Source organism: Bipolaris victoriae (genome assembly GCF_000527765.1).
Source record: "Bipolaris victoriae FI3 unplaced genomic scaffold scaffold_110, whole genome shotgun sequence".
In the NCBI taxonomy this organism is placed as follows: domain Eukaryota; kingdom Fungi; phylum Ascomycota; class Dothideomycetes; order Pleosporales; family Pleosporaceae; genus Bipolaris; species Bipolaris victoriae.
In genome coordinates, this window is record NW_014575282.1 from 32,482 (window position 1) to 60,352 (window position 27,871).

At 52.0% G+C, this 27,871-nt stretch overlaps 9 protein-coding genes across 9 annotated transcripts; 2 read left to right on the forward strand and 7 right to left on the reverse strand.

Annotated features, from left to right (window-relative positions):
- Positions 1-1,127: 1,127 nt before the first annotated feature.
- On the reverse strand, positions 1,128-2,702 carry COCVIDRAFT_19513 (hypothetical protein; the record flags this gene model as incomplete). Its single annotated transcript, XM_014696897.1, has 1 exon — positions 1,128-2,702. The coding sequence occupies one exon, from the start codon at positions 2,700-2,702 to the stop codon at positions 1,128-1,130; it is 1,575 nt and encodes a 524-aa protein (XP_014552383.1).
- An 82-nt stretch (positions 2,703-2,784) lies between these two features.
- On the reverse strand, positions 2,785-3,165 carry COCVIDRAFT_110444 (hypothetical protein; the record flags this gene model as incomplete). The annotated part of the gene is made up of 1 exon (XM_014696912.1): positions 2,785-3,165. A coding segment is annotated over one exon (381 nt), but the record flags the coding sequence as incomplete, so codon positions are not given.
- A 2,040-nt stretch (positions 3,166-5,205) lies between these two features.
- On the reverse strand, positions 5,206-5,574 carry COCVIDRAFT_110355 (hypothetical protein; the record flags this gene model as incomplete). The annotated part of the gene is made up of 1 exon (XM_014696913.1): positions 5,206-5,574. One exon carries the CDS (start codon positions 5,572-5,574, stop codon positions 5,206-5,208), a length of 369 nt encoding a protein of 122 aa, XP_014552399.1.
- A 2,002-nt stretch (positions 5,575-7,576) lies between these two features.
- COCVIDRAFT_41427 (hypothetical protein) lies at positions 7,577-10,028 on the reverse strand (the record flags this gene model as incomplete). The annotated part of the gene is made up of 2 exons (XM_014696914.1): positions 7,577-7,921; positions 7,980-10,028. 2 exons carry the CDS (start codon positions 10,026-10,028, stop codon positions 7,577-7,579), a joined length of 2,394 nt encoding a protein of 797 aa, XP_014552400.1.
- A 2,026-nt stretch (positions 10,029-12,054) lies between these two features.
- COCVIDRAFT_41428 (hypothetical protein) lies at positions 12,055-15,550 on the reverse strand (the record flags this gene model as incomplete). The annotated part of the gene is made up of 3 exons (XM_014696915.1): positions 12,055-15,336; positions 15,397-15,465; positions 15,518-15,550. 3 exons carry the CDS (start codon positions 15,548-15,550, stop codon positions 12,055-12,057), a joined length of 3,384 nt encoding a protein of 1,127 aa, XP_014552401.1.
- Positions 15,551-15,895: 345 nt separating this feature from the next.
- COCVIDRAFT_41429 (hypothetical protein) lies at positions 15,896-16,713 on the reverse strand (the record flags this gene model as incomplete). Its single annotated transcript, XM_014696916.1, has 5 exons — positions 15,896-16,093; positions 16,147-16,192; positions 16,245-16,286; positions 16,343-16,469; positions 16,527-16,713. 5 exons carry the CDS (start codon positions 16,711-16,713, stop codon positions 15,896-15,898), a joined length of 600 nt encoding a protein of 199 aa, XP_014552402.1.
- Positions 16,714-16,939: 226 nt separating this feature from the next.
- On the forward strand, positions 16,940-19,409 carry COCVIDRAFT_110435 (hypothetical protein; the record flags this gene model as incomplete). The annotated part of the gene is made up of 2 exons (XM_014696917.1): positions 16,940-17,191; positions 17,244-19,409. 2 exons carry the CDS (start codon positions 16,940-16,942, stop codon positions 19,407-19,409), a joined length of 2,418 nt encoding a protein of 805 aa, XP_014552403.1.
- A 292-nt stretch (positions 19,410-19,701) lies between these two features.
- Positions 19,702-21,896, reverse strand: COCVIDRAFT_41431 (hypothetical protein; the record flags this gene model as incomplete). Its single annotated transcript, XM_014696918.1, has 4 exons — positions 19,702-19,974; positions 20,035-20,838; positions 20,891-21,215; positions 21,265-21,896. 4 exons carry the CDS (start codon positions 21,894-21,896, stop codon positions 19,702-19,704), a joined length of 2,034 nt encoding a protein of 677 aa, XP_014552404.1.
- Positions 21,897-24,436: 2,540 nt separating this feature from the next.
- COCVIDRAFT_30216 (hypothetical protein) lies at positions 24,437-27,812 on the forward strand (the record flags this gene model as incomplete). Its single annotated transcript, XM_014696919.1, has 4 exons — positions 24,437-24,685; positions 24,741-25,006; positions 25,065-27,120; positions 27,177-27,812. 4 exons carry the CDS (start codon positions 24,437-24,439, stop codon positions 27,810-27,812), a joined length of 3,207 nt encoding a protein of 1,068 aa, XP_014552405.1.
- Positions 27,813-27,871: the final 59 nt, after the last annotated feature.

Here is a 27,871-nt window from a genome sequence, read left to right on the forward strand (position 1 = left end):
AAGGTCGGCGTTTGACGGCTATGACCCAATTGTATTTGACGCGCGACCGAGAAAAACGCCGTACGCATAAATTCCATGTGTAGTAGTTGAATCCCGAATACACGTGAGCTACTGCCTACCAGACTGATGAAGTAGTATGTAGTAAGCTGAGTAACGCGGGGGAATATCTTGAGAAAAAAACAGAGTCCAACTAATAAAAGAAATTCGAGATAAACAAGGGCTGACACATAGAGCAGTCCGTTTTTACGTATACATTTGATTTCGTCCATTTCCTAGTAGACACAAAGCATACGGTCGCATGCTCCGCGATATGCGGGGTCGTAAGCTGGCATAAAAACAAGACTCGAGGCGCAGCAACCGCTGACAGGGGCCCATATTTTTTTCCCTTTGAGAGAAGAAGGGCACAGTCGGGAGGCGGGGAGGCGAACGTGCAGAAATGCTGCGTGGCTCAACCCGTCTCATGGCCAACAGATCCGCCGCCCGGCAATTGAGCTTTTTGCCGTTGCATCGCATGCTTGTTGAAGGGTGATACCAAGGCCTGACCGGTATTGATGCGTTGCGATAAAACGCCAGTTATTACCAGCATGCGATTGGCAAAAAGAAAATCAGATCAGAGCGCCCTGCGGGATCGGAGCGATGCTCGAAACAGACGAACTACCACGTCTTCGGTATCTACCTCGGATTCGCGAATCCCCCAGTCATCTAGAATTTTCTGGAGTAAAATTGCGACGAATCTTGGTAGCTGTGGGAACGATATTGCAACGCAATTTCACAGTAGCTGGGATAAGTCGTTCCTTGGTGGGGGTCAGGGCCCGTGCACTAAGATTTCGAGATGAAAGGAAAACCCGGATTCTGAGAGTCTGTGGAGTCGACCTCATTTCGCTAGCAAATGATACCAACTTGGCAAGAGACTGAGAAAGGAAAAAAAGCCTTGCGCCAAACATCCCTGCAGTGGATCTGGTGTGATTATCATTAATGCGACGCAGATTCCTGTTCTTTCCCTCGCTCTCGTATTCCCCATGAACGCTTTGCGACCAGGGTGGTGTGCTTCTCGAAGGGCCGATACAGATTCCTTATAGTAACCAATCCGGATTCAAATGGCAATGCTGCTGAAACCATTTCCCAATCTAATGGTCTCCAGCCTCCCGTTTGGGTGATTGCATATATCCGCGATCCCAATGTTGTTGTTGCTGTGTCCCGTATTTTTGGGTTTCAGGTTGAACAGCCGTAGATGCTGGCGCGTAGCTTGGCTGACTGTGTCCTGATTGCTCATTTCTTTGAGACGGGGCTGTGTACACCTGGTCTGCATTGGGGTGTGCTTTGCCATCTGTGTCTCTTGCTTCTTCTGCCATGTCGCCTTGCCGCACGATCGTCTCGTGTGCAAGGCCGGAGATAGTGCCTCTACGACTCAGCGAACCGCTGGGGCCGTCCGGCGCCCGCGTGGATGCATCAGATCGGTTTCGAGCGTGGCCTCGCCGACCTGGTGTCGATGTCGAAGACGACGATTTGTGCGAGAAAGAAGGTGATGCGTTAGACCCTGGCGCCGATGTAGGATGTGGTGCTGGTTGATGTGGGCCTTGAGCCTTGCGCTTTTTTGGGGAGCTGGTGTACTCTAGGTCAGACGCATGCGACGCTGCACGTTGCCGTGACTGGTGAACAGGCGAAGTTTTGTATTTACCTGAAGGCGTAGCTGGCAGATTTCCACTCGAACTCTTTTCTTGTGAAGACGAGGATGGGGGAACCCAGTGGTGGAAATATATTGAGGGAGATGATTGGTCCTGCTGTTGCGTCTGTGTTTGTTGTAATTGTTGCACTCCAGCTGGCGTTGCAGGAGGCTGTTGTATAGTCATTTCGTTAGTCGTCAACCGTGGAAGTTGTGACTGTGGTAAGGATCGTGGTGCTGATGTAGGGGGGCCACCGAGACCGGCTTGTGCAGCCCTTGCGCGTGGTGAGAGCTGTCCTCCAGTATATACTGGATTCGAGAGAGGTGCTTGTTGATTTTGCGTAGGCAGTGGCTGGCCAGGTAGAACTGCCGTTGGGGGAACTATCGCTTGTGCGGCTTGCACTTGGCCAGCATACGCTGTCGACTGTGGTTGTCCGATCATCCTTGGGTCTCGTCGGAGATCTGGAGAAAGTTGTGGTTGCGCCTGAACCTGTGCTTGTTGATGGGCAGCTTGAATTTGTGAAGTGTACTGTTGTATCCATTCAGCACTGATGTTTGCAAGGCTGCCTCCGCCAATGCCGGCGAATATTATAGGCACTAGATGAGGCGGTACTCCGCCTTGCATAGATTCTCGAAGCATTGACTGTTCAACCTTTCGTTGCTCAAGCCGTAAAGTTTCCTGTCTTGTCTTCTCCTCCTCTTGCTTGCGTCTCTCCTCTTCAGCTTTGGTCGCCAACCAGTTTTTCATTCCATCTTCGGCGCCTTGCCACTGAGAAGGAGCCGGAGGTAATTGGCCCAGTGAGGAAGATATTGGTGGAGGTCCTCTCGCCGGATCTGGCAGGGTCATTGCCGAGGGAGGGGGCAATCCCCTGTGAGGCGTGCTCATCGTGTGAGAAGAATTGGCGGACTGTGAGAGAGGCGACCCGCCGTGGGGCTTGTCAGAGTATCGAGTAGCTGTAGAAGATGAAAAGGCTGCAGAGTATGCATGAGGTTTGAAGTCGAAGTCGGGCTTGACTGGATTAGAGAGTGTGAGCAACATGAAGGAAGGTGGAGCCGATGCGGAGGATATGGTGAGAGCAGTCCGGCATTGAAATGAGTCGCTTTGGGTGGCGCCAGAAATTTTAAGTTCCGGAAGGAGAAGGAATGGTGTACATACTTATTTCGCCAGGAGCATGTTCACTAGAAGCACTGTCCACATGACCCAAGATGAGATCAGTAGCCGTTGCCTCAGAGCCTAGGCTTAATATGTCCCCTGGTCCGGGAGCCTCGATCTGATTCGTGATTATGACAGGGCCACAGGGAAAGAGAAGGGAGGGTAACGGGCAAAGCTCGATGCAAAGAAGATCAAGCCCCCCCCGTAAATGGTCGCGTGGGCTGGCGCGGTCGATCCGGTCCAGATTAGAGACAGACGAAGGAAAGTGCGCAGCGGTGGGGAATGGCGTGCAAGAAGGGAAGAGGACCGACTGGAGTCGGGCCAACCGACGGCAATGACGGCGCCAGAGGCTTGAGAGCAGCACAGAGAAACGGCACGCCGTACGTCAAGGAAAGCCGATGTGTGGCGTTCTGCAGGTGATGGAGGGTAGGGGACTTAGCAAGGATATGCATGGAAAGAAATGGTTGTCAGCGAATGCACTGTTGCTGGAACTGCAGTGCGCGTACTTTTAGTCCCACCATGCAACACGCCTGAAAAAGGCCTCCATTTTGATGCAAACTCTGGTAGTGGTTCCCACATGTGGCGCTGGAATTCGCCGCAGGAACATGTCCCGCTGCCAGCCAAGCATACCACATACTCAGCTCAGCACTAGGCAGTGGTAGTTGGACATTATGTACTCGTACATCCGACTCTCGCTAGACACACCGGCCTGGCATAGCGGCTACCGTGACTCTGGCCCCATTCTTTTACCCTGGTCTCGTCCATGGCAAGGTAGTATAAGGGCGATACGATACATGGTTCCCTCTACGTACACACATACACATGCACACGACGTGTCTCTGCTTTGCGCTATGTACGACAGGACGTGAGCCCTGAAAAGTTGCGACATAGCAGACCTATGTATACGTGGTACCGGGAATGCCCCAAATCTGGCTTTTGTGCAGAGCGGTTCTATTCTTTTTGTCGGGTGTTGGGCTTCGATTTGTTTGACGTCGCGCCCACTTGAAATCGCATACCGTACGAATTAGGTAGTTTGGCGTGCCACTCTGCTCTGGAACACGTCCATCGCTACTTCATTCATGGCACATGCATCTGTGGGCGCCGCGGCTCAAGGATTGTGATGTGGACTGACTGGCGCGGCCTTTGCAGTCTGAGCCGTGCGCTAACACCAACCAGCAGGGTCAACGTCCGGGAGGAAGCGAGCGCAAGATTACCGCTGCAGAGGTTGCTGTGGCCTGGCTCCTTCCAAGGCTGCCCACATGGCATGATGAGGAAATGAAGGGTCATCTCCGTCGTCACGTCTTCAGCCAGATAATAACCCGAAGGGGAAGCGTAAAATGAGGGCTTCGTGTTCAAAAGAGCCTCCGTGCATGGGCACGAAACCTTGGAATTGGTGGAAGCATAGTATCCTGTGGCCCAGCTGCAGCACCCGTTCCGAGCTTAGTGTAATGCCCGAACAAGTATACAGATACCGTCGTAGCGTCAACGGCTGAGCACAGTTTGATGACTAGCACAGACAAAAGTGGTACGGAAAAAGGCGCCGGCCTGAACCTGTCAGTCTTGGGGTGACCCCTCCAGATCGACAAAGCCCGACAATCATTATGGCCCAATCGATAAGGATGGTGACCATGCGCTCCGACACGCGATCCAGGATCTAGGGTAGGGTGTCGAAATGTACACCTACCTGGAGCTGGACTTGGGTGGATGAAGCAAAAATGGGGATCTTTTGATCGTGCGCGCCCCTCCGTTCCGGTAGGTGGAGTTGACTACTTAGAATAGCGGAACGCCAGCAGCACTGACGGCGAGTTCCCACTATAGCACGTAATAAGGTCGCAGATGACAGCTTGCAAGCCACGATGGACAAAGGGACGGGTCAACAGATGCGGCGTTGCGCAATGCCCGGGCGCCTGGCACCAGCTCGAACGATCGCCTCGAGACGTAAATTTCCGCGTCGGCGCTGAGACTATGCTTATTCGGGCCATGCAGCGGATCTACGTGAAACTCGCGGCGCACCGGATCTGTACGAAGGATCTTTGAGTATGATTTCCGGCGACGGCTGGCTAGTCTCCCAACCAATCACCCGCAATCTGCCCTGGTGATTATCATCATAACAGTCGAAATGGGGACACCATGGCGAAATTGCTCGTGACTGTACTGCGTAAGCAGAAATGACAGTGGAGAGCAGTCTCTATAGTCTAGATTGAGTCGACAATTTCTCGACCAGGACGCTACCATATGAGTAGAGTAGAGCTGTTTTCAGTAAATCATCCTAGATGACGACCTGTCTGTGTCTAAGTATCTACACACCCACGTGTGAGCCCGGCCAAAGGGAGGGTTTCAAAGAGTGCACGGCAAGGATCCGGTAGAACCGCGGGGCGGAAGATGGCAGTCATAGCTCTGACAGCTGTCTCGTACCGAGCCCGTATGTGTGACGTGTATCGATGTGCTTGAAGACGACTTTGAAAGCCTCGAAGGAGGGGGGGCAATTCACCGATAAAGAAAGACGACCACATCTGCCGACAGGGCAACCTGAAAGGCGATTGATGTTGCTGCTGATGCTGCGACATGAGTGCCAATCAGGCCATGAGGCGTGAGCAAACAATAGGCTTGCAGTCGCATGTTGTTTTGTTTTGTTTGAGCAAGAAGGAGAATGTAGTGTGTACACTACTCGTACTCTGTAGCAAGCCGCCGCCCAAGGCATCGGGGGTCGGAAACAGGGGATGCCGCGAAAAGCTGCCGCTGCTGCTACGGCATCCATGGGTAACAGGCAGGGTGAGGCGGACAACGGGGGAAATAGATGCTGTGCAGTGCACGTAAGCTGCAACTCAGACGTCGATCATTCGTCTCCCGCATCTGAGAACCGTCTCGCTGGCCACCCCAGTCAGATCGATTAGCGTATCCAGATGTGAAGGAGCTTACACGGGCCGGCTAGTCTTTCGCCGCATAGGCTCCGAAGCTGCTACTCTTGCACCACTGGCTGTCGCTTGGCCTTCCCTATCCTCACCTCACCTGGCAAGGGACGTAGTGCAGCTGCGGGACGGCTGTTGCACCCCCCTCCCCCCCTCATCCGCGTCTACCTGGTTCACTTCTAAATTGAGCCAAGGAGCGCTGATCTTTGCTTCACCTTTGAGAAAATCAGACCACAGATCAGCGTCGGCGTGCTCTGAAGTTGCATCTTGACCGGCTCTGGTACCCATGAATGAAAGCGAGGCGCAGCTTCTGCCAGTTTGTGCTCGGAGTAGCCGATACATTGATGCTCGTCGTCGACGCGGCCACGTAGTTGGGATCGGAAAACGGTGGTTGGGGAGGCAAAGTTGGGCGCAGGCAGTGGGGAGGCGAAGGAGTTCATCGGGAAAGTGCTAGCGGCAGTTTGCCACCCAAGTCAACCTGAGCATCCCTGATTGCCTATTTGGGCAGCTTTCCACCATTCCCCGTCGCCTGTCGTCATTGTTGCCGGCACCGCATTCCCAACACTCTGCCGCTCCGGTTGCACATGCCTCGACGGCGTGTCGAAAGGTTGTTGGAGTTGGAGTAAAGTCTACGTACGGCCATGTAATAGTAAGTATTGCCTCATCTTCCACCCGCCATGCCACCACCACCCAGCCCGCAACTTTTACTCTTTGTGGCTTGACACCCCCCTCGCAAACCCTCGCTCGTTGGCGCATCTGCTATGTACACCACCCTCTCCAATTGCCGCTCGTATCAATCACCTTCCCTCAACCACCCCCTTTGATATGCCTCATTAGCCAAACACTACGCTCACACACGTTCTCGCGTACTCGCTTCGATCCGCCTCCCCTGGCAGCGTTCCCGGAGGTACTGCCCCTCTCATCTCTAGCTCAAAACTCTACTCTCCTGAGCCAAGCAATTACTCCAAACACTCAGCCCAAACAGCTTCAGTCCTCTTATTGCCCTTCTTCCTATCGGACAATCTCCCGATCCATGTGTCGACAATGTTTAATACGCCAGTTATCAATAAAGCCACCAACCCCCGTTCGCTCTCAATCAAGAAATATTGCCTTCCATAATCATTACCAATTAGTCGCTTTTCACCAGCATCTCCATGTTCAGCTTGCATAGCGTAATCAACTAGTTATGTATTATTTGGCTACCTGCAGAGCCTAGATTATATTGGGTATACATGAATATATGCAAAAAATGCAATGCTTTCCCTATGCCATTTGCAGAAAGAACGCCGTCTCTGGTATATTGATAGGGATGCGTAAACAGACCTGGAAAAGAAGGAACAAAAAAGAAAAACACAAGAGGTATCTTGATCAGTAATCATCGCAGCCGTGCGCCAAACACCAAAGCCCCCCTCTCAAAAGGGTAAGGCCTGGGAAAACGTTCTCCCAGAATCATCCATGTCCAGACCGTGACCCGACGGTGGGCAACTGAGCCATCCTTGATACCAGTGGAGTGGCAGCGTCGTTCGGGCGGCACCGCTAAAAGACGCCCAAAGGGTAAACAGGAAGTGATGTGTCGCGGCTAAAGTGGGCGGCATCCCACTAAAAAAGCAAAAGGTATCTTGTGTTGCAAAACCTTGGAAAACGTAAAACGTGCCAGCCACGTTGAGATTTGCGCGCCACCGATCCCAAGAGATCGACCCCGTAGCTTCTGGAAAAGGCCATGGAAGGGCGTGGGCGAGGGTTCAACAGGAAGCGTTTCTATCTTCGGTGCACCATCACCCTTCAAATCGCAATGCGCCCGCAAAGCCTGAAGTGGGCGCTTCCGTCGCAATATCCTTGGAACCGCCTACGTCAGGCATTGGCTCGTTTCTTCCTCATCTTGTATTCTGCCTTGGCTACCCGCATCAGCAGATCCTCGTCTTTAATCGGGATCCATGATGTCAAGACCTTCATGGCATTCTCAAAGTCGGAATCAAGCAGGATTTCTCGTGTTGCATCGATGAGTGCAGCCGACGTAGCATGCAAGACATCCATATCTGCGCTGAACTTGGATCCTGGTGTAGTAGCGTGGGACTTGTCACCCAACAGCATGAATACGTCCCAAACCCGGAGTTGTGCTGGAAACGGTAACGAGTAATTGAATAAAGTGAGGTACCATCGCGTGCCGTATGCGGTTGATGTGATGCCCAAGTCTGTCTGTGAAATGTTATGTCAGCTGATATGCCATGATGCTGTGTTGTGGGTTTGGACTTACCAGCTTCTGTGCAATGTCACCTCCGCGCAGCCAGTTGAGCTCAAAATCTTCAAGAGCCTCCATGAGGCCTTCAAACCCTGCCTCATAGAGCCTCTCCATGCCCCGAAGCTGCCACAATCGGACGAGCATCACGAATGCTCGGTCTTCTTCATAATAGCATAGAAGCGTGGCCGCCAACGAGGCCATACCTTGAACATAACCCGTTTCAGGCAAATACAATGACATTGCGTGAAGTACACGGAAAAGTAATCGTTGTCCACCACGATATCGGCGTCGAAACATGATGTGCCTGTTGATGGTACGTGGCACATCAACATCGATCTGGACGTCGTCGGCGGAGCCCTCTTCTTGAAGCTCATAAAAGTTGACAATAAGCTCCTCCTCAGTTGGACTGTCGGCATCCGCATTGGCGCTTGCAGCCAGGAAGGAGTACCATGCAGTCGCTCTCCAGCGATCGGGAATACCTTTCCACGTGCGAGATATAACTTTGGGGTCTTTGGTCTCGAATTCGAAGAGCATGCCGCCCTTGTCTGCACCTGATTTGACAACCTTTGCCATCTTGCGCCATTTTTCGTTCCGCTCGATTTCCTTTGCCTTCATAGCTCGGGCAGTCCTACCGCCCTCCTTCTGTTCGGCAACCTCAGCCAAGCCTGGTGGTAGTTTAAGCATATCGCTTGCTTCGTCTCTCAATCGGCGGTCGCGGTTGTGAGGTAGTTTATTTGCAGCATGGCGCAAAGGCTTGAAAGTCGTATGGGAGTCCGATGTCTTTCCAGAGAAGATAGATCTAGCGGGCTTGGAAGACCTGCCGGAAAACCGTCGTTTGAGCGAGCCGGCTCGAGGACCGCCAGACTTGGTGGAAGGCGCGCGTGAGACACTCCGGCCTAATCGGCGACGCCTGGGCTCTTCAGATAGTAGCTGCAGCGTGGTGGTGACTCGTTGCATGTGCGGTTCGTCGGGGCCGTCTATGCCTTCACTGTTTGATTTTGACCTCGACCTCTTGGGAATAATGAAGCCATATCGATCAACCTCGCCACCCTCGAGATCAGCCCAATCCTCCAGCCCACCAGCAGCCTCAGTGGGCTCTTTGACAATGACGCTACCGCGCCTCGAGCTCATAAGGGAACTATCGTCCTCGATGACCTCCATGGCCGTGTTGTTGACACTGCTGTTACCACGATAACTATTTTGAATGCTCCTGCTGTCTTCCTCTGGCGCATCCCAGTTGACGGCGCTCTCGTTTCCGTGCATGTACATGCAGCGCACCTTGCGCGACAACGTCATCTCATCCGCGGAAAGAACACGGTGGCTTATGGATCGTGATCTGCCGGAGACACGAGAGGTTGCTCGTGGGGAGAGGAGTCTCGCAGTGGGGGGTGGGGGGTGCGGGGACTCTTGCTGCATCTGGGTGGAGGTGGATTGCGGTTGCTCTTGTGACGCTCGCTGTGTTTGCTCTTGTGATTCCGCCTGCTCCTCCTTCACCACTTCCTCTTTCTGTCGCAGTGGCGCACTCGGTGTGGCCGCGCCTTCCACAAGCAAATCCATCTGCCTACTCTTCCTGTTTGCCCTTTTGCCACCCAACATCATGCTGCCCCGCTTCGAAAAAGATATCAGCGCGTCCGAGGAAATGTCGTCAAAGCCGCCGGTAGGGATGATGCATTCGAGCCGGGAAAAAGCAGCGTCGTCGTCTTCGTCGTGTGCATGTCCTGTCCTGGATGAGCGCTCGTCGTGAATTACAATTGCCGGCAGGCTTGGCGTCCTGCGCAGACTCCTTGGTGAAGGCGGTTCGTTCACGATGGTGCCGCTGGACGAGGCCAGGGCAGAATCTCTGCGATCATCATCGTCTCCGTGTGGCGGCGTGCGCTTCAAAGAAAATGCGCGGGGTCCTGGCGAAGTGCGCGGTCGGCGGACGTTGGCCAGCCATGAGCGCGACGCCGTGCCTTTTGCTGACAGTGCACTTTGAGGGTTCGAGAGTACAGGCGCAAGCGGATTCGAGGCCTCGTACGGTTCCACTGCCGCGTGGCCAGAGGGGTTCACGGCCTCATCGCTCATAATGTGCGACGCGGGTCCTAGTCATGGAATCTGTCCCGGGCAAGAATAGTGGCGGGTAAAGCGAAATGAAGGGGTGCGGTCGATACGACCCCCTACGACAATATATCCAAAATATGTGCAGCGACGAGGATGTCGGAATTGCGATTTGGGCGGTGCAGCGGCTCCAGTACTGTGGGAGGGGAAAAACGCGGCAGTGCAATTGGAAAACAGAAAAACGTCTGCGCCAGTCTACTGCATCAGACGAGACCCTGGCTTGGTACTTACACTGGGGAAAAGGGGCGTCGCTATCCGCCCGGGTCGTGGGTCGGTCGTGGGTCGTGGGTCGCATGCCTTCTCCAGACTTGCTGCCGGTCGGAGATTGCCAAAGGCGCCGCTTTCGTGTGACGCCTGCTCACAGCACCGCCGCGGGCTGTACTTGCCCAGACCTGGCTATGACATACTTGCTTTTTCGCATCCTACGCAGCATCCTCCATATTACACTCTCACGCATTGTCGAATCGTTCTTCTTCGTTGATGCTTCGCACGTTCAGACGACGCTTGCCACTGCCAGAAAGCTCAAACACTTCGCTTCCCAGTTACGGCCCCCCGTGACGATCGCTGACCCACGTGTCAATAAGCTCCTGGTCCTGGCTCACTTCTCAACACTAATCCGTACTATCAATCTCCATTGTTACTCCTTCAGCTCAATTGTTGTCGTATCATCTGCTGTATCATGGATACTCCATGGGAGCAAGGTCTTGGTTACAGAAATCGCTGCATTGAGAGGCCCCTCTCACAACACCAGAGTTGCACATGCAATAAGCCAAAAGTTTATGCCCTGCTTACTTGACGCTCGCAGGGGTCAGCTTACTCCTGTAGCTTTTTTTAGGCATAAGATGCTCGTCTCCACTCATGCTCAATTTTCCGTTGGCTATGCAACCCATTCGCGGCCTCGTGGATTCCACAAGTCCTACGGCGTACTACACGTGTGCATGAAAGGGGGAGTATACAGCTTGTGTGTGCCGAGCAATCCCTCGACTAAGAAACCATATACTGCCAATCACTATTATCTAGTGTCGGTCGGAACCAGAACCATACGACGCTGTAACCGGTTCTTCCAATGAGCACCTCGCACAAGTCGAACTAAAACAGTAGTCATCGGAGTTCATGGTGATCCCAAGAGTCTGGCTACTGGATCCCCATATCCTTCAATGTAACAAAGTACGGTGATGCGAGAAACCCCCAACGCACGAAGAAAAGTCTTATCTAAAAAAGAAGAAAAAAAGTCCATTACCTCAAACGCTACCCCAAACAAGGTCAATCCTAGAGAAAACACACATACACGCTTCCAAAACTCATCCTGCGTCTCGATGACGCAATCCCCAAATCATAGAAGTCGCACTATTCCAGTCCGCTCCCTTTTCCCCGCAAGCATTACGCACGTAAGGCTCCAAATCCCCCCGAACTTAGTAACCCTTCATTAAAACCACGTGCCCCCCAAAACCGTCTAGCCAAAAAGTTAACTATCAATGCTCCTGCGTATGCGTATGTCACATATGCACATCATTGAAACTACTCGGTATCCCGAAACGCCCTCCACACGGGTATGTACAAGGATGTACCCCTTCCCTATAACACGACAATGAATATAGTAAGCCACGTGAACAAAGTGTGGCGTGAGGGACGGGAGGAGGGGGGAAAGGAGATCTAGATTGTAGCTTAATCGAAGACAAGCACGGAAGCTTAATTAGAGGGCGTTGGTTATTCAGGGCTAGCTTGGTCTAACGTGCCGTCTATCATGGTGGTTAGATGAGGAAAAGGAAAAGATCAGAGGCGGTTTGTGTCGATCAAAGTATGACTATTTTTGGCTTCTCGTCTGCCAACATCATCAGTTTGTTCATTGAGTAGAATTGAGCCACATTCAATTCCTAACCACCAAGCTGTTGGAAGATACCACTTCATCTCCAAGACTCTATACCCTTCTTTCTATAATTCCACAATGCAAAAAAACAACTGCTCTGGGTTTTCATTTCCTACATAACCTAACTCACTTCTTCTTCGATCCCCTCCCACCCTTCACACTCTTCTTCTTTCCCTTTGCAATCTCCGCCCCTCGCCTCCCTCCCGCAATCATCACTCGCACTTTACTAACAGGCACCACACCCACAACCTCCGTCTCCTTCCATCCACGAATCAGGTCAATTTCCTTGGGCCAGATGCGCTCGACATCCTGGCTATTCTTATCAACAATCTTGGCATCTTTACCCGCATTATCCCAGATGGCCAGCACCTCTTTAACAGCTTTGCCGCGCTTCGTGGACCCAGGCTGCATTTTGGCCTTGTACTTGTAAGTCGAGAGGGCGGACCAAGGAGCACAGACTGGGATTGCCGAGATCAGCTCGTCATTCGGTAACGGGCGGCCAGTGAATGCATCGAGATTTTGCAGATTTGTTTTTAGGACTTCGTCGCCTTCGTCATCATCTTCGGCATTTTCGAGTGCACGGAGACGGGCCTCTTCGGCAGCCTTACCCGCAGCTTGAGCACGAAGATGTTGTTCGCGCCGGCGTTGCTTGTCGGCTTGTGCTTGCTCTTCCTTCTGACGCTTCTCCTGTGCCGCGGCTTCCGCAGCTTGCTGGCCAGACTTGGAACCCAAAAGCCGCATGGCCAGTTCACGATCTTCCTCGTCTTGCGCTGCATATTTCGCTGCCTGCTTTTTCGCCTTTGCACGTTTTCCACGTGGGAGGGGGGCATTCTTTTGCTTGTTCATCTGCGATGTAACAGTTCCATCCACCTTTGTAGGTGCCTTAGCGCTACCGCCCTCTGCGGAATCACCTTCATCTTGATCAGCCCCATCAGCTGCAGAAACTGCATCAGATGGCACTTGAGGCAGCTCTTGAAGCTGACCCTTCCTCGCTAGGCGGCGCTCTCTCGCAGATAGTTTTCCGCGTCCTGTAGACTTCGATATCGGCTCAGTGTCAGCTATCGAGCCTTCATCTTCAGGTGGTTCTTCCTTCGCAATCACGCCATTATTTTCCCCAGGTTTTGCATGCTCAGCACCCCCTTTACCAACGACAGGCTCGTCCTCATCAGAGTCTTCTTTAGCATTCCTTGTGGATGATTGAAGAGGATTACTCCTTGGAGCTGCAGCTTCGGACTCGGCATCACTCTCTTCAGTGTGTTCCATCTTCGCATCTGGGAAATCGTCATCAGAGTCTGAATTAATCTTTGCGTCCGGGAACTCGTCATCATCGCTCTCATCAGTCTTCGCAGCTGCTGCTTCTTTGGACTCGTTCGCTGGCTCGTTAGCCATTTCGGCAGCAGAAACTGCAGTCTCCTGCACCCGATGCTTGTGATGGTTCGCCTTGCTTGAATCACTGATTTCAAACATGACTGCAAGTCCAACCACAAGTTGAGCTGGTGGTAAAAACTCTTTCTTTCCCTTGATATTGAACATGCCGGCAGGGAGAAATTCCCCCGTCTGTCCAGTTTTGCTGACTTGATCACTACGGACCCACCATGCTGACATGACCGCCTTCGAGTCCCATGCATCAGATGTACATATACTAAGGTTTCCGGCTTGTGATAAGGTCGATGGTGGAATAGGGGCATCCGGGGTGTCTGGTTTGTTCTTGATGATCATAGGCATGGCGCCTTTCAGGTCTGCATGTACATACACGTCTCCCTTTCGCAGGAAACGACGGTATATGATCTCGTTCTGCTGTGCATCCTTGCCTCCGAGAACCAGGTAGCCGTCTGACGAGATGAAGTAGATGAACTTTTCGAACCAATGCTGTTTGCGCACCGGCCGCAGCACTTCCTTCTCTTGCTTCAGTCCCTTCTTTAAATCTTCAGCTACCTTTTTCTCGTGGCTTTTGAGCGCTTTTGTAGATGCTTGAAGGGTACGGCCTTCTTTGTCAGCAGCCGTCTTCTTTTGGTCGAAATACTCGGTAGAGTTGGCCCAGGCGCTTAAACCAAGATCAATGTCGATAGCTAGTTGTGGTCGTGCCACTGGTTTTGGTAGAGAAGTCTTTCTAGGGCGATCGTCCTCGTCGTCAGTATCCTCGCTCACAGAGCTCGTCTCGTTGCCCTCATCTTCCTCTTCTCCACCTTCTTCCCAATTTGTTTCGTTGAGAAGGAGGGTGATCGTATTCTCATGCAATTTGAGCGGTAATCTGATCAATTGCGCCACGGCGTTACCAGAGTTTTGTTCGCGTTCAATCAAACGCTCAATGTCGACCCAGTCCATGCCTTGCCTGATCAACCCATTTACAGCTTCAGTGGCTTCGGTCACGCGATGGACATTTGCCAAAATTGCTTCTGCTTTGCGAAAGTTCAATTCTTGCACTTGCTGTAGCCCACCGATGCGATCCTCGTGTTCTTTGCGCGCTTTCTCTAGCTTCTTTTTGGCTTGTTGTTCACGTTCTGTCAGTTTCGACTCAAGTTTCTGCCCTTCTATTGACGAAAAGAACTCATCTACTGCCTTGTTGAAACCATCAAACTCCAGGAAAGTATAGTCGGTGTTCTCAAATTGCTGTGGCCGGAAAGGATGAAAGTCATCGTAGAGAAGACGCGTTTTATCAGTAGACTCGTCCTCGGGCTTTGAGGCTGATGGATTGGGCTTTGCGAGAATATAGCCCTTGATCTGGTCGGTCTTTGTGATCTCATCTGTGATTTTTCTTGCGTCTCGTAGCACCTCGACTAGCTTTTCCACGAGCCCATCATCAGCAAGAACCTCTTCCGGTTTCAAGGACGAGTCGTAGCTGGCAACATGAAGCGCATGATCGACCAGTAAAGGAGGGCATTCTGTGATAGAAACAGCGAGGGCTTTTCTTAAAGAATCCTTTCCTGCCTTCTTTGCCTTCTTTCCTGCTGCAACCGGCTGATCCTGCTGTTTGTCGACCGCCTTCTGTAGCGCTTGACGCACTCTCTCATTGGTGAGCTCTGGAGCACCCCCGTAATTTTGGCGCAAGGTAAGATTGTATTTCAAGCCAACCCTAAGTTTCTCATGTTCCTCTCCCTCGTCCACATTTCGCAGAAGCGACAGCACGTTGAGGTCGGCGTCAGTTAGGATGATGTTTCCGCCGGCGTAGAATTCTAAGTAGAGCCGGTACAGTCCATCGGAGAACTGGAACTCCAGAATACGATCGGTGCCTATTTGGGAAATTGACGTGACACGCCTTGTCTTGAGGTACTTGCGCAGTTTTGCGACGAAGCCCGAAGGGGCCGCAGCCGTAGTACGCGCATATTCCGTGAGGTGGCAGCGGAAGCCCGAGTCGATGAGCAGCTGTTCGCGGTGGTCGGGTTTGTGGAACTTGATGAGAAAGATTCTCTACGCATGCGGGAGTAAGCGGATATGCATATCACCGGTTGCGACATGTGCGGTACATACAGAGCTTAGATCGTAAACATTGGTGACTCTGAGAGAAGTAAGTTTGGCAGAAAGCTCATGGGCTATGACCTTGTGAGTCAATTAGTAAATGCTGTTTGTAGTATAACTCGCAACAACTCACCTTGACGTCCAAGCTGGAGAATCTCTGCTTCATGGTTGTGTGTCGTGTGCAGAGTCTGTGGTTAGTGGGGTTCGGGGATTGATGGTGGGATGCGGCGATGACGAAGGTGCTCAAGTAGCGCGATTGCAAGGGTCATGCAAAACGGACCTTTGTTCCTGGCCCAACGCTTACTAAGGGAATCCTCGACACCAGTACATACACTTGTATCACAGCGGCCTGCCTATGGCGTCAGTGGAAGCAGAATACGGTCTTGATTAGGCCTTTTTTCTGGCGTAATGCGCTACCCACTCTATCATGCAGCACGTCACGATTCATAGCATTCGCAAAGCGGCAACTGTATCCTCAACTCCAGCAACGCCATGCCCAAACCAAAGAAGCTCATAGACCCTGCCGTATCCTCTCTGCAAGCTGCCTCTTGCCAAACTCCCACGCATTCAAGAAACCTTGTTCTGAAAGGTCAATGTTCTTCATCGACGTCATGTCTTGCGCCGGGGGCTTGCTAACGCGCGAGGCGACAATGACGGGGTCGGTCTCGAGGATGATGCCGTCGTCTACCAATTCGTCGATAGCGAGAGACTATTGTGGTCAGCCAAAGGAGGGATGCGATGTGTAAGCACAGGGATGCATACCACGAGGTCGTAGTTTTCGATAACAGTGCGCTTGTCAACCGAGTTCCTGCCACGTGTTAAATGGTTACCCAATTCCAGTCCTTCCTATGGCTACGTACTTGAGGAGGATGTTGAGCGAGTCTCTCAGGGCGAGGACAACGCTGGTCAGAATTAGTACTGGGCCAGTCGCCTACACACTCGTTCGACATGACAGTACCTGTAGAGCAGAACCTCGTTCTCATCGGCGCTTCCCACTACATACAACATTACGTCCGACTCCATCTTGAACACAATGACTTTCTGGTCGTATAGTATAATGTCGGTCGTCTGCTTTGCTGTCTTCTCTATAATAGGTGTCAGACCAACATGGGCGCAGCATTGGCCTCGCAGGTACTACACACCCAGAAGTCCCTTCTCGAAAGCCTTTTGGTCCTTAACCGTCTTGTATGCAATCTGGCCGGGGTAGTCGCTCTGTTGGCCGGTCGGTGGGTGCGGGTTGGAGTAGTACTTTGTCAAGATGCGGGAGCCATCGTCGATTGCGAGCACCAGAATCGCCTGGACGCTGAAGAGGGAGAGAGGGCGCGACATGTTGGGTGAGGTTTCTGGGTGTTTGGTCGTGTCGGGCAGTAATGGGGACAAGTAGTAGCTTGTGGATGGGGGGTTTTGGTAAGATAGGTGTCTGCTTGCGGAGAAGCGGCCAATCACGGAGGTCGTGGGCCCTGGGCTTAGCGTGCAGTCTGAACTTTTGACATGTCGGCGGGCGCATCGTCGACATTCACTGTCCGCGACATTGTCCTACTGCCACTCAACCGACATGCACAAAATATCGAGAACGTCGCTGGCGTCTCTCGTCTGCCCATCTGCGCCGTTCCTTGCGCCTCGTCTCCTGCGTACCGCAATCCCTGCCGCCGCCGTCGCAACAACCTCACCATGCCCGCACTTTGCCCGCCTCCAGAGGGCGATGTATGCGACGGCGAAGCAAGCCACAGGCACCCCACGAAAAATTACGACAGAAAAAGGAAAGCGAATGCCTAGGAACCCACCATCCACCGAAGCTGAAGCAAAGGTGAGTCGTACCGATTTCTTGGTCCGGCACACATATTGATGATTTTATTTAGACTGCCCGCCTAGTCAACCAATTCCGGAATGCCTGTGAAGCCCGCAACGTCGAGTTGATCATGGAACTCTATCCGGCACTCATTGCAGCAAATCTCCTCGACAGCTATGACACCCGCCGTATTACACAAGCCCTGCACGTGCGCATACGGAACGAATATGTTCCCAGTAAGCGATCAGATCTCTTTCCCTTCGTTCAGCAAGTAGTTGGCGACATTCGAAGAGGCATTCTTCAGCCGCATCATTATGCCTTCGTCCACCTTTTCGGCATATATAAGGACTGTGCGCGCTGGGATGAGGGGTACACGCTCTGGCAATGGCTAGTCCAGCAAGACGAGCGCTATGTGTCGCAGGCCGCTTACGGTGCTGCTATTGAGCTCATGGCATATGGCGGTATCATGAGACTGCCAGACTTGGAGGAACTGTACGCCGATGGACTGAAGCGCTTCCCTGGTACATTCGCAGAGTACCATCTGTCACCAGACGCAGTCGTTCCCGACAGGACTCAACTCACTACCATTGCCGGCATTCCCACTATTCTGCTGCAAGGCATCCTCACTGCACGAATACTGGCTCGCGACTGGAAAAGGGCGTACCTGGCCTTGGACACTGCACTGCGCATTTTCCCCACCCAGACCCCTCCGCGCTATTTTGAGCTATTCATGACTGAGAGGCCGGTCAACGAGGCATATACAGCATTTATGCTAGCTTGCCGTGCTGGCATATGCCTGAGACCAACCCACGTTACTGCTCTCCTCACAAAACTGCGCGCTGCTATGGGTGCGTCTCGTTCCATGGCTGATAGCGTGATGCTCCTCCGGGCCATTGCAAACGCTATATATGGCTATTTGGAGGCTGGTGGACAGCTTCAAAGTATCCATGTTGGCTCATTTCTCCGCTCTTTTGAGCTAATACTGCCTGAACCTGCTGCTGGTGAGGATTATATTGGAGAAGCAGCAGAAATGCGCAACATCTTAGTGGTAACTGCGCACGAGATTGTATCAAACCTTATTCAGGCTGGTATGCCTCCTCAAATTCAGCCGTTTGAAGCTCTCGTCTCGATATCTGGCAAGCTACGCGTACCAAACTTACTCGGCACTACCCTGGAAGATATCCAAGCAGCCGGTCTTGAACTTGGGGCAATCGGAACTCGCAGCGTCGTCACATCTGCTGGCCTTCTTAAGAACAAAAATTTGATCGAAGAATATTGGCAGAAAATCGTCTCAACTGCGGAAAAGAATAGTACGATAATACCTTTTGAAGACTGGATTACTTTCACAAAGGCTTGCCGAAGGGCCGACCATGCAGACTACTTCCGTGGCCAGTTGTTGAAGCTTCCACACGCTATTACAGAGAGAATTGAACGTGTCATTATTCAGCAAATCGACCTACCAGAACCCCCATCTTCCAGCCTAGACTCAAGCCAATCCATGACTCTTGAGCAGCTGCAATCCGAACTTTCACTCCTCAAGACCCAAATGAACAACATCGAAACAGCCGTAATGTCCGGCCAACCACTCGATCTTCGCACAACCCCTTTCTATATGCACATTGACCCCGGGTACCCCTCTCTCGGCACCGAAGAAGACTTACGGCAAATTTACGACAACTTTACAACCGACCCCCACCAGCCTCCGCCCCCGCCGCCCGCAGACGGCTCCCCCATCCGTGCAGCCCTAAGCCCAACCGGCATACCGCTAGACGATCTCCGCTTCCGCAACTGGGTCACGATCCACGAAATGATGGACTCTGCAGAGTCCTACGAATCCGACCTCCAATTCGCCCTCGACGCCGCCATCAAAGCCGGCGAGCCCCTCAAGGGCGCCCCCGAAATCCTCCGTCTGCGCAAAGAAAACCCCAAACTCCTTTCTGGCCAGGATTTAGCAACTAGGATTAGAGAGTTGCGAACCAGTAATTCGGATGCTGCTAGGTTCTTTAGGAAAGTGGGGACAGAAGGTGCGCAAGTTGAGGCGGAGATGAGGTTGCGCAAGCATGTAGCAAAGGATGAGGGCGAGAGCGTTGTTTCTCTTGGAAAGGGAACGCCGAGATTGGTGTATTATGTTGGGTTGGAATCGGATCAGGGAGCGCCTAGTGCTTCTAAAGGGCGGACTAAGGTTCGGAAGGTGAAGATTTCGGATGGGAAGGGTGGAGAGGGTATTGAGGAGTAGATGAAGTACAGTGGCAGGGGCGATGGGAAACGGATTTTTGCTCGTGGGAACTTGACTTGGTTCCAAAAAGCGTGTAGATAGATACCCTTGGTGTATAGTTTTGTAAAACAATGTATTACGAATCAAAAATACTGTACTTATATCCAGCTACTACCATTTTCCACTTCCTATAACCGTCACATTAAAGGAAGATAACACATTTCTCTGCTTAGACTACTCGCACGAGATGGTACCCTCAAATTTTGTTTCAAAATGCAAAGACGAAAAGAAATGGAAAAACACGTCGATATCTTTACCCCCCAGTATTAAAGTCAAACTGAAACTCGCCCTCATCGCCCAGCATACCAGGATCATACATACCATTTCCCGCCGTAACGAGACCCTCAAACTGGCCCCAACTAGCCAGATCCGACCAGTCGAACAGATCAGGTCCGAACACAGGAGGGTTGTACAGAGTATCCTGAAGACCTGGTATAGAAGATTGATTCGCGGGGTCGGGCTGGGGTAGGGGCTGGGGAAGTAGAGTGGGACGCTCGGTGTCGAGGTTTGTAGATGATGAGGGGACCTGTGTAAGATTAGCAGTGCAGATTCCATCTCTGCATCTCAGCCTCTGTTGAAAACATACCTCATCCGCACCCTGCGCACCTGCCGTTTCCACTGGACTCAACAGCCTCGTGGATTGCCGTTCAGCCTCGACTCTCAGTTCCTCTAGCACGAGACAGTACCTGCGTGCAAGACAATCTGTATCTCGCACTGTTTCTAGCTGTTTCTGGCATGCAACACCCTTTTCGTAGTAGCCTTCGCTTTGGACGTTGTTCTTGACACCGAGACCCTGCTGGATGCGATGGATGTACAAGACGACAACGGCACAGAAGGCGTAGTATTGTGTGAACCAGAAGGAGCGGAAGAGATTGGATGATGTGAAAACATCGTTTACTACACGGGTAATCGCCATGGCGGCTTCGAGGCACGCAGTTATGTTGGGGGTTGTGTCGTATGTCTTGTTTGGATTGGTGCCCCAGTTGGGGTGTGTAGGCATATGTGTTAAGCTTGCAAAGTCTCTAAGTAAGAAGGGACGATGGATGAGTAGGATCGCATGGTGATATGCTAGGTTCAATACTGAGCGCTGGCGTTGGAATATCGGGATTAACGATTGGCTTTCAATGCTTCCTTGTGGACTGGAGCCCGCTAGAAACCCAGATAGCGAATTACGCCATGCATGCAGATCTGCGGTGTATTTCGCTGAAAGTTCAATGCGTCTTCCTAGGCTTGGAGGCCTAATGGAATAGAGGTCTCGAAGAACAAGTGATACGATTCGAGTTAGCTTGATGTGCTCAACTGGGGCAGTCATGATGGAATGGGCGTGTGGAGGGGTCGGTCTAATATACGATTGAAGGAGGTCATTGTCATTGACAATGGTTGGAAGTTCCTTGATATCAATATTAGCAAAGTGAAATGTCCCTGATAAGGAAAGTGCCTACCTGGTCGATGTCTTCATCTTTGAAAGTCCGTGGGCGACCAAGAGCAGCAGCGAGGTACTTGTCAAGAGAGTACGCGCACCAAAAGACTCGTCTTCGACTTTCGAGCTCCACATAGTCGCTGGTTGTAGGGTCGCATCTCCTACCGCGATTCAAGCCGATGGCAAGCATCAAATGTGAGAGCGTACCGAAAAGGCTCCAGCAGTGGTTTATCCGTGATTGTGTTAGAAGGTAGAAGCATTGCAACAGCCGTGCTTGTACACTTGCCAATCTGACAGCACCACGTTCTTTCGATAGCTGGTGTTCAGATGCAAAGAAATAGCGGGCACTACGCCTCATCAGTTCGGCACTAAAATCAGGACTAAGACAAATCTCACCTATTCTCTTGTATAGTACTACCTGGAGGCATATAGGCTTGTGCTTGTGCAAAGACTACCATTAGGAGCGCCGCCTTTGCCTTACCATCCTCCCTACCTCTTATTTCACCGAGTGTATCGTAAAACTCATCTAGCAATTTCTCGATACTTGGCCGATGCAGAAACCGGTGGGTGGGAGCAGCATAGTCAAAATACCGTTCTACGAGCCTTTGCGCGTCAGACTTGGGTGGGAGGAAGAACAGGGATTGGTCAAATTCTGGCAGCGGAGCATCTCCAAATGTAAATATTGTCGAGTCATGAGAGAGTGAAGAGCTTTGATGAAGACGCCTCTGGATACGGATAAGAAAGGATACAGCACTTGAAGAGCCAACATAGTGGCCTTCTTGGTCTCTTTGCCCCCCTTGTGGTACTGGGGAATCTCTGGTAGAAGAACGGTTGGTATACTCGGTAGTCATAGTGAGAGTGCTGGGATTGGCATTGTTGGTATGGGTAAAGGTCGGCGCCTCCATGGGAGAAGAGGGGCTTGGGTATATTCGTGGGTATTGTATCGCGGAAGCGGCTGGTTCTCCTGCTGGAGAAGCCTCGGATGTTGAGATCTTTCTGACTACTTGGGTTTGTGGGTCCAAGGCCATTGCAGCCTCATCGACAATTACTGATGGAAGCCTTCCTCGCGTATATGATGCAGTGAATTCACAAGGCAAGCCTGACTTTAGACATAACGCGCACGGGCATCTCCCTGTGCACCTTACTTTTTTCCTGTATGGAATGTTAGTGTATGTACTATAACGCACGTCACGTGCACGCTGGTTATCCTCAAGCTCACTTCTTACATCGGTCACAAGCCCTACTGACCCTACTCCTTTCTTTCTCCTCTCTTCTCCTTTTTGCGGTCGCCATTTGGCGGTCGCCCGAGCCTGCATTGTTCGGTATGGCTGTCGCTGTGGCGTCAATGCTATTGGTAGACGTCCACGTGGACGATCCATGCCTCGAACTGTTGCCCGGGGAGCACCCCTGATGTGGGCTAACGTCCTCCATAGTTGGGGATGACAGAAAGGCTTGGTTACCAGACGTTTCCGAACGTTTAAAAGGCGGAATCAGGAGCTTCAGGCCAGGTCGGATAAGAGCTGCGAAAATAGCCGGATGTGCCGGAAAAACTATGCACTAAGCCGGAAAGGGTATCGAGGGAACATGACTGTGCTACCACATGTACGAAGTCTTGAAGTTATTACTATTTGGATCTAGATTTTACTCGATTAACTAAGTTGCAGTAGATTATTGTCGTTTCAGGAGTGGTGAGTTCGGATAAATCCTCCTCCAAGTACATACATATGCTTGTGTAGAACGCTATCTGCCACCCGCTGCGAGCTGTTCACAAATGCGCTATCTTCATTATTGCTGGCACAATGATACATTTTTACTTTACTAGGATATTCATGCCGCACTTTGGTTAGACAACGTAAGAACTATTTAGTATGTGGGAGCATCTAGACTACATCTTCAAAACACACATCTTTTCAATACCGTCGTTATTTTGTGCTGTTGTGAGCAAATTTTTTATTTATTTTGATCGTGAGACAATAAAGTAAGATAAGGAAGAAACGGGTCAGACGAACAACTGAAGCGTGCCACATGTGTTTGTAGTAGAGCTGTCTGCGAATTGTGCTGATGTGCGATGGGGAGCCATACATGGCTTTGGCCGGAGATATGTCGGCTTTGCCGGCATCGAAACTTACTGTGCAAACTATCTTTTAGGCATGAACTTCACAAAAACGCCGGAGATAGTAAGTACAGGACGAGGCAGACTCCGAACGAACAAGGGTCAAATGCAGGGATGATGCTAACAAGCTTAGTCGGGCATGGAAGCCGGTAAGAATTTTGCAATGCCCGGTCAAGACATGGTACGATTCACCGAAAACCGCACCGACGGAATGTTTTTTTAAGTTCCATACAAATGCCACCAGGGTAGTGCCTAAGGTATGCCAAGGTGTCGGATACTATGGAGCCATCTCTTGCGTGCTTGCCCAGGCTTGGTTGGAGCTGAGATAGTCCGGTGGGTACCCCCATGCAAACTCTTAGCGAGATGATGCTGTCGAGCAGTAGTCCAAACTTGATTGCAATGCGGGCGTTGTTCTGTAGTACAACACGTATGGAACATAGTAGAATGTTGCCTGAAGTAATGGTCTATCTCTTGAATCCCACATGTGTTATCTTGGTAAGTGCCTAGAATATTCCGTAATCGAAATGGAAGGTGCGGAGTAGAAAGGACCCTGCCATAAGGCCGTGGGTGGGGCTATCCAGTGGTTGTTGAGTCCCGTGACTATCAATGCACCCTTGGCACCGCAAGTCAAGCCACTCAGTGTATGGAAGTGGCAGGGAGGAAATCAAGAGGCCGCCTTGGAGCCAGGCCTGGCGGACACCCTGGACAGCACCCGCCCGACAAGTCGATAACAAGCTTCACCGTTGGACAAGAGCAGTGACGCGCCATCAGCTGCTTCTCTTCGAACTGACCTTGGCGCAGATTTCAATGCATCCAGCTCTTGGCTGAGAGGTTGGGTGAATGCTACTAGCAGGCTCTGCCGTTTGGTAGGCTTGGAAGCCGGCCCATATGACGTTGGATCTGTGGCGTAAGTGTGGTTCTGGAGCGGATCTCGGCACCGTCTGCGGGCACGCCGAGAGTTTAGTTTTGGCTCGGCGGACAGGAAGCGAGCGGGAAGCTTGGCTCGCCCCAGTTTGCGCGCCACTCCATTCACCCTCCCCCCGCCGGTGAACGCTCGTCACCAACCCCGCTGTCGTCATACTTGATAAAATCTCACATCCAGAACATTCAAGCCGGATTGTGGTCAGACGTATTGGGCACAGTATCCATGGCCACACGCACCGCAAGATGGTGGGTGCCATGGCAAGGCGGCTCTGATGCATATGTAATGTACGTAGGTGAATGCATGCAGCCATGCCGCACATTGTTGGACACTGCCGACCCCGAAGGTGACGTCCTTGCACCGGCCCCAAGATATCTCCAACCATGCCAAGATGTCGATATCGCACGGTTCTTGGCTTTCGCCATGCGTGTGCCGCTTGCATCTCTCCCCACGGGTGCTTAAAGGTAGCAGAGCCCCCGCAGCGGGAATGCTTGACTCCTCACCTTTCTTCTTAGCACCCAGAAGCAATCAAAATGGGCAAGAAGCAACCCTCCCTCGAGGGCCACAAGTCTGGCCAGGCTAACGACCCCCTCTCCAAGCCCGCCCACGCCCTTACCTGGAAGCAGGTGGTTGAGGAGGTCAAGTGCAATGCTGAAGACGGACTTACCACTGCCGAAGCAAAGTCTCGACATGAAAAGTATGGCAACAATGATCTCGGCGACGATGGAGGAGTGTCGCCGGCCAAAATTTTGCTAAGACAGGTCGCCAACGCTATGACACTGGTAGGTCAATTGCCATCACTGCGAATCAGAGACGGTGAAGGCTAACCCAACGCAGATTCTAATCGCAGCCATGGCTGTCTCATTTGCTATTGAATCATGGATTGAGGGTGGTGTAGTAACTGCCATCATCCTGCTCAACGTTATCATCGGATTTGTGCAAGAGTACAATGCTGAAAAGACCATGGACTCGCTCCGATCCTTGTCTTCGCCTACTGCCACCGCTGCCCGAGACGGAAAAACGGTTACGATCCCGACTATCGAGGTAGTCCCTGGTGATCTTATCGAGTTGAAGACAGGTGACACTGTCCCAGCGGATATTCGGTACGTCATTGCCACGCTAAACTCAATTTTGGGGAACACACTACTAACACGCACACAGCATCATTGAGGCTTTGAACTTCGAGACCGACGAGGCCCTGCTTACCGGAGAATCACTCCCTGTATCTAAAGATGGCGATGCCGTCTTTGACGAGGATACTGGCCCTGGCGACCGTCTTAACATTGCCTACAGTTCCTCGACTGTCACCAAGGGACGTGCTCGCGGTGTTGTTTTCGCTACTGGCATGCACACTGAGATTGGATCTATCGCCATGTCCCTTCGACAGAAGGGTTCGCGTGTCCGAGAGGTCAAGCGCAAGCCCGATGGAAAGGCTAAGCCGCATCGCTATGCCCAGGCCTGGTCGTTGACTCTTGCTGACATGGTTGGCCACTTCCTTGGTGTTAACGTCGGCACTCCACTTCAAAAGAAACTCGCTCGCCTCGCGATCCTCCTGTTTGGCGTTGCAGTCGTCTGCGCTATCATTGTACTTGCCGCTAATAGCTTCTCGAACAACAGCGAAGTTATCATCTATGCGGTTGCTACTGGTCTCTCTATGATCCCGGCTTCTCTTACTGTCGTCCTAACCATCACCATGGCTGCTGGTACAAAGCGCATGGTGCAGCGTCACGTAATTGTGCGCAACTTGAAGTCTCTCGAGGCTCTTGGTGGTGTTACCGACATTTGCTCCGACAAGACCGGTACCCTTACACAAGGAAAGATGGTTGCGAAGAAAGCCTGGATCCCCGCCAAGGGAACTTACTCTGTTGGACAGTCTGACGAGCCGCACAACCCTACTGTCGGGGCTCTGTCGTTCAACCCCAAGCAACCCCGACACATTGACGCTGACATGGACGAGAAGACTTCGACCTGGGAGGAGCTTCTCCAAGACAACCCGCATTTTGTAGACTACCTCAAGGTTGCATCACTTGCTAATCTGGCCCACGTTCACCAGACTGACGAGGGCCAATGGAATGCACGAGGTGACCCCACGGAAATCGCTATCCAGGTGTTCGCATCTCGCTTCAAGTGGAACCGTCTCGAACACACCGGTGGTGACACACCTGCTTGGAAGCAACTAGCTGAATTCCCCTTCGACTCCGACGTTAAGAAGATGTCTGTCATCTTCGAAGAAACTGCTACGAACAAGAAATATGTCTTCACCAAGGGTGCCGTTGAACGAGTCATCTACTCATGCACACGCGTATTCACCGACGAGAACGATGCTGGCGTTGAGCTGGACGACGACTACCGCGAGGAGATTTTGGCCAACATGGAATCGCTCGCCGCCATGGGACTGCGTGTCTTGGCTCTCGCAAGCAAGGAATATGATGGACCTTCCCCTCAAAAGGGCGAGGAAATAGCACGTGAGGGAATCGAGCAAGATCTCATCTTCCGTGGTCTCGTCGGTTTGTATGATCCCCCTCGACCTGAAACGGCCGGCTCTGTTCGTCAGTGCCAGAAGGCGGGCATTGAAGTCCACATGCTTACTGGTGACCACCCTGGAACTGCTCGCGCCATTGCTATTGAAGTTGGTATCGTGCCATCGAACATGGGGACTCTTCCCAAGGAAACGACGGACGCCATGGTCATGACTGCATCTCAGTTCGACAAGCTCACCGACGACGAAATCGATGCTCTCCCACTTCTCCCACTTGTCATTGCTCGTTGCGCCCCCAACACCAAGGTCCGCATGATTGACGCACTCCACCGACGAAAGGCTTTCACCGGTATGACTGGTGACGGTGTCAACGACTCTCCATCTCTCAAGCGCTCGGATGTCGGTATTGGAATGGGTACTGGATCCGATGTCGCCAAAGACGCCTCTGATATCGTTCTGACCGACGACAACTTTGCATCTATTCTCAACGCTATCGAGGAGGGCCGCCGCATGTTTGACAACATCCAGAAGTTCATTCTGCACTTGCTCGCCCAAAACATTGCGCAAGCATGTGTGTTGCTGATTGGTCTTGCGTTCAAGGATGAGAGTGGACTTTCCGTCTTCCCTGTCTCTCCCGTTGAAGTCATGTGGATCATTATGATTACCTCGTCGCTTCCCGACATGGGTCTTGGTTTCGAAGTTGCTGCACCAGATATTCTCAACAGACCTCCACAGAGTGTAAGTTTCCTGCTGCTAAACAAGATATTTCCTGGGTATTTACTGACAAGCCACAGCTCAAGCGCGGTGTTTTCACCCTCGAGGTCATCTGCGATATGTTCGTCTACGGTCTCTGGATTGCTGCACTCTGCCTAGGCGCCTTCTCCCTTGTCATGTTCGGCTTTGGCGATGGCAACCTGGGATTCAACTGCAACGAGACGTACAACCCCACTTGCGAGACCGTGTTCCGCGCCCGTGCGACTACTTTTGCCTGCCTTACCTGGTTCTCAGTTTTCCTGGCATGGCAAATGTTGGACATGCGCCGCTCGTTCTTCATGATGCAGCCTGGATCGAACAAGTACTTCACGCAATGGGCCCGCGACGTCTGGCGCAACAAGTTCCTCTTCTTCTCAATTGTCTTTGCGTTTGTCACCATCTTCCCCGTTCTGTACATTCCCGTCATCAACGACAAGGTGTTCAGGCACAAGGGAATTAGCTGGGAATGGGCTATTGTCTTCATTGCCACATTCCTCTTCTTCCTCGGGATTGAGTCGTGGAAGTGGGGCAAGCGAGTCTACTTCAGGAGGCGCGAGGCAAAGAATGGTGGTGGAAGGAGGGGCTCCATTGATCTGGAGCAGCGTGTGTTTGAGCGATACCTCAGCACAGCCATTAGCACCGATGAGGATGCGGCAGACAAGAAGTCGTCTGCTTAGGCGTGCAAGTGAACGATTTGGAACTATGATACCAATGCTATGTCTTTATTTGGATTTTG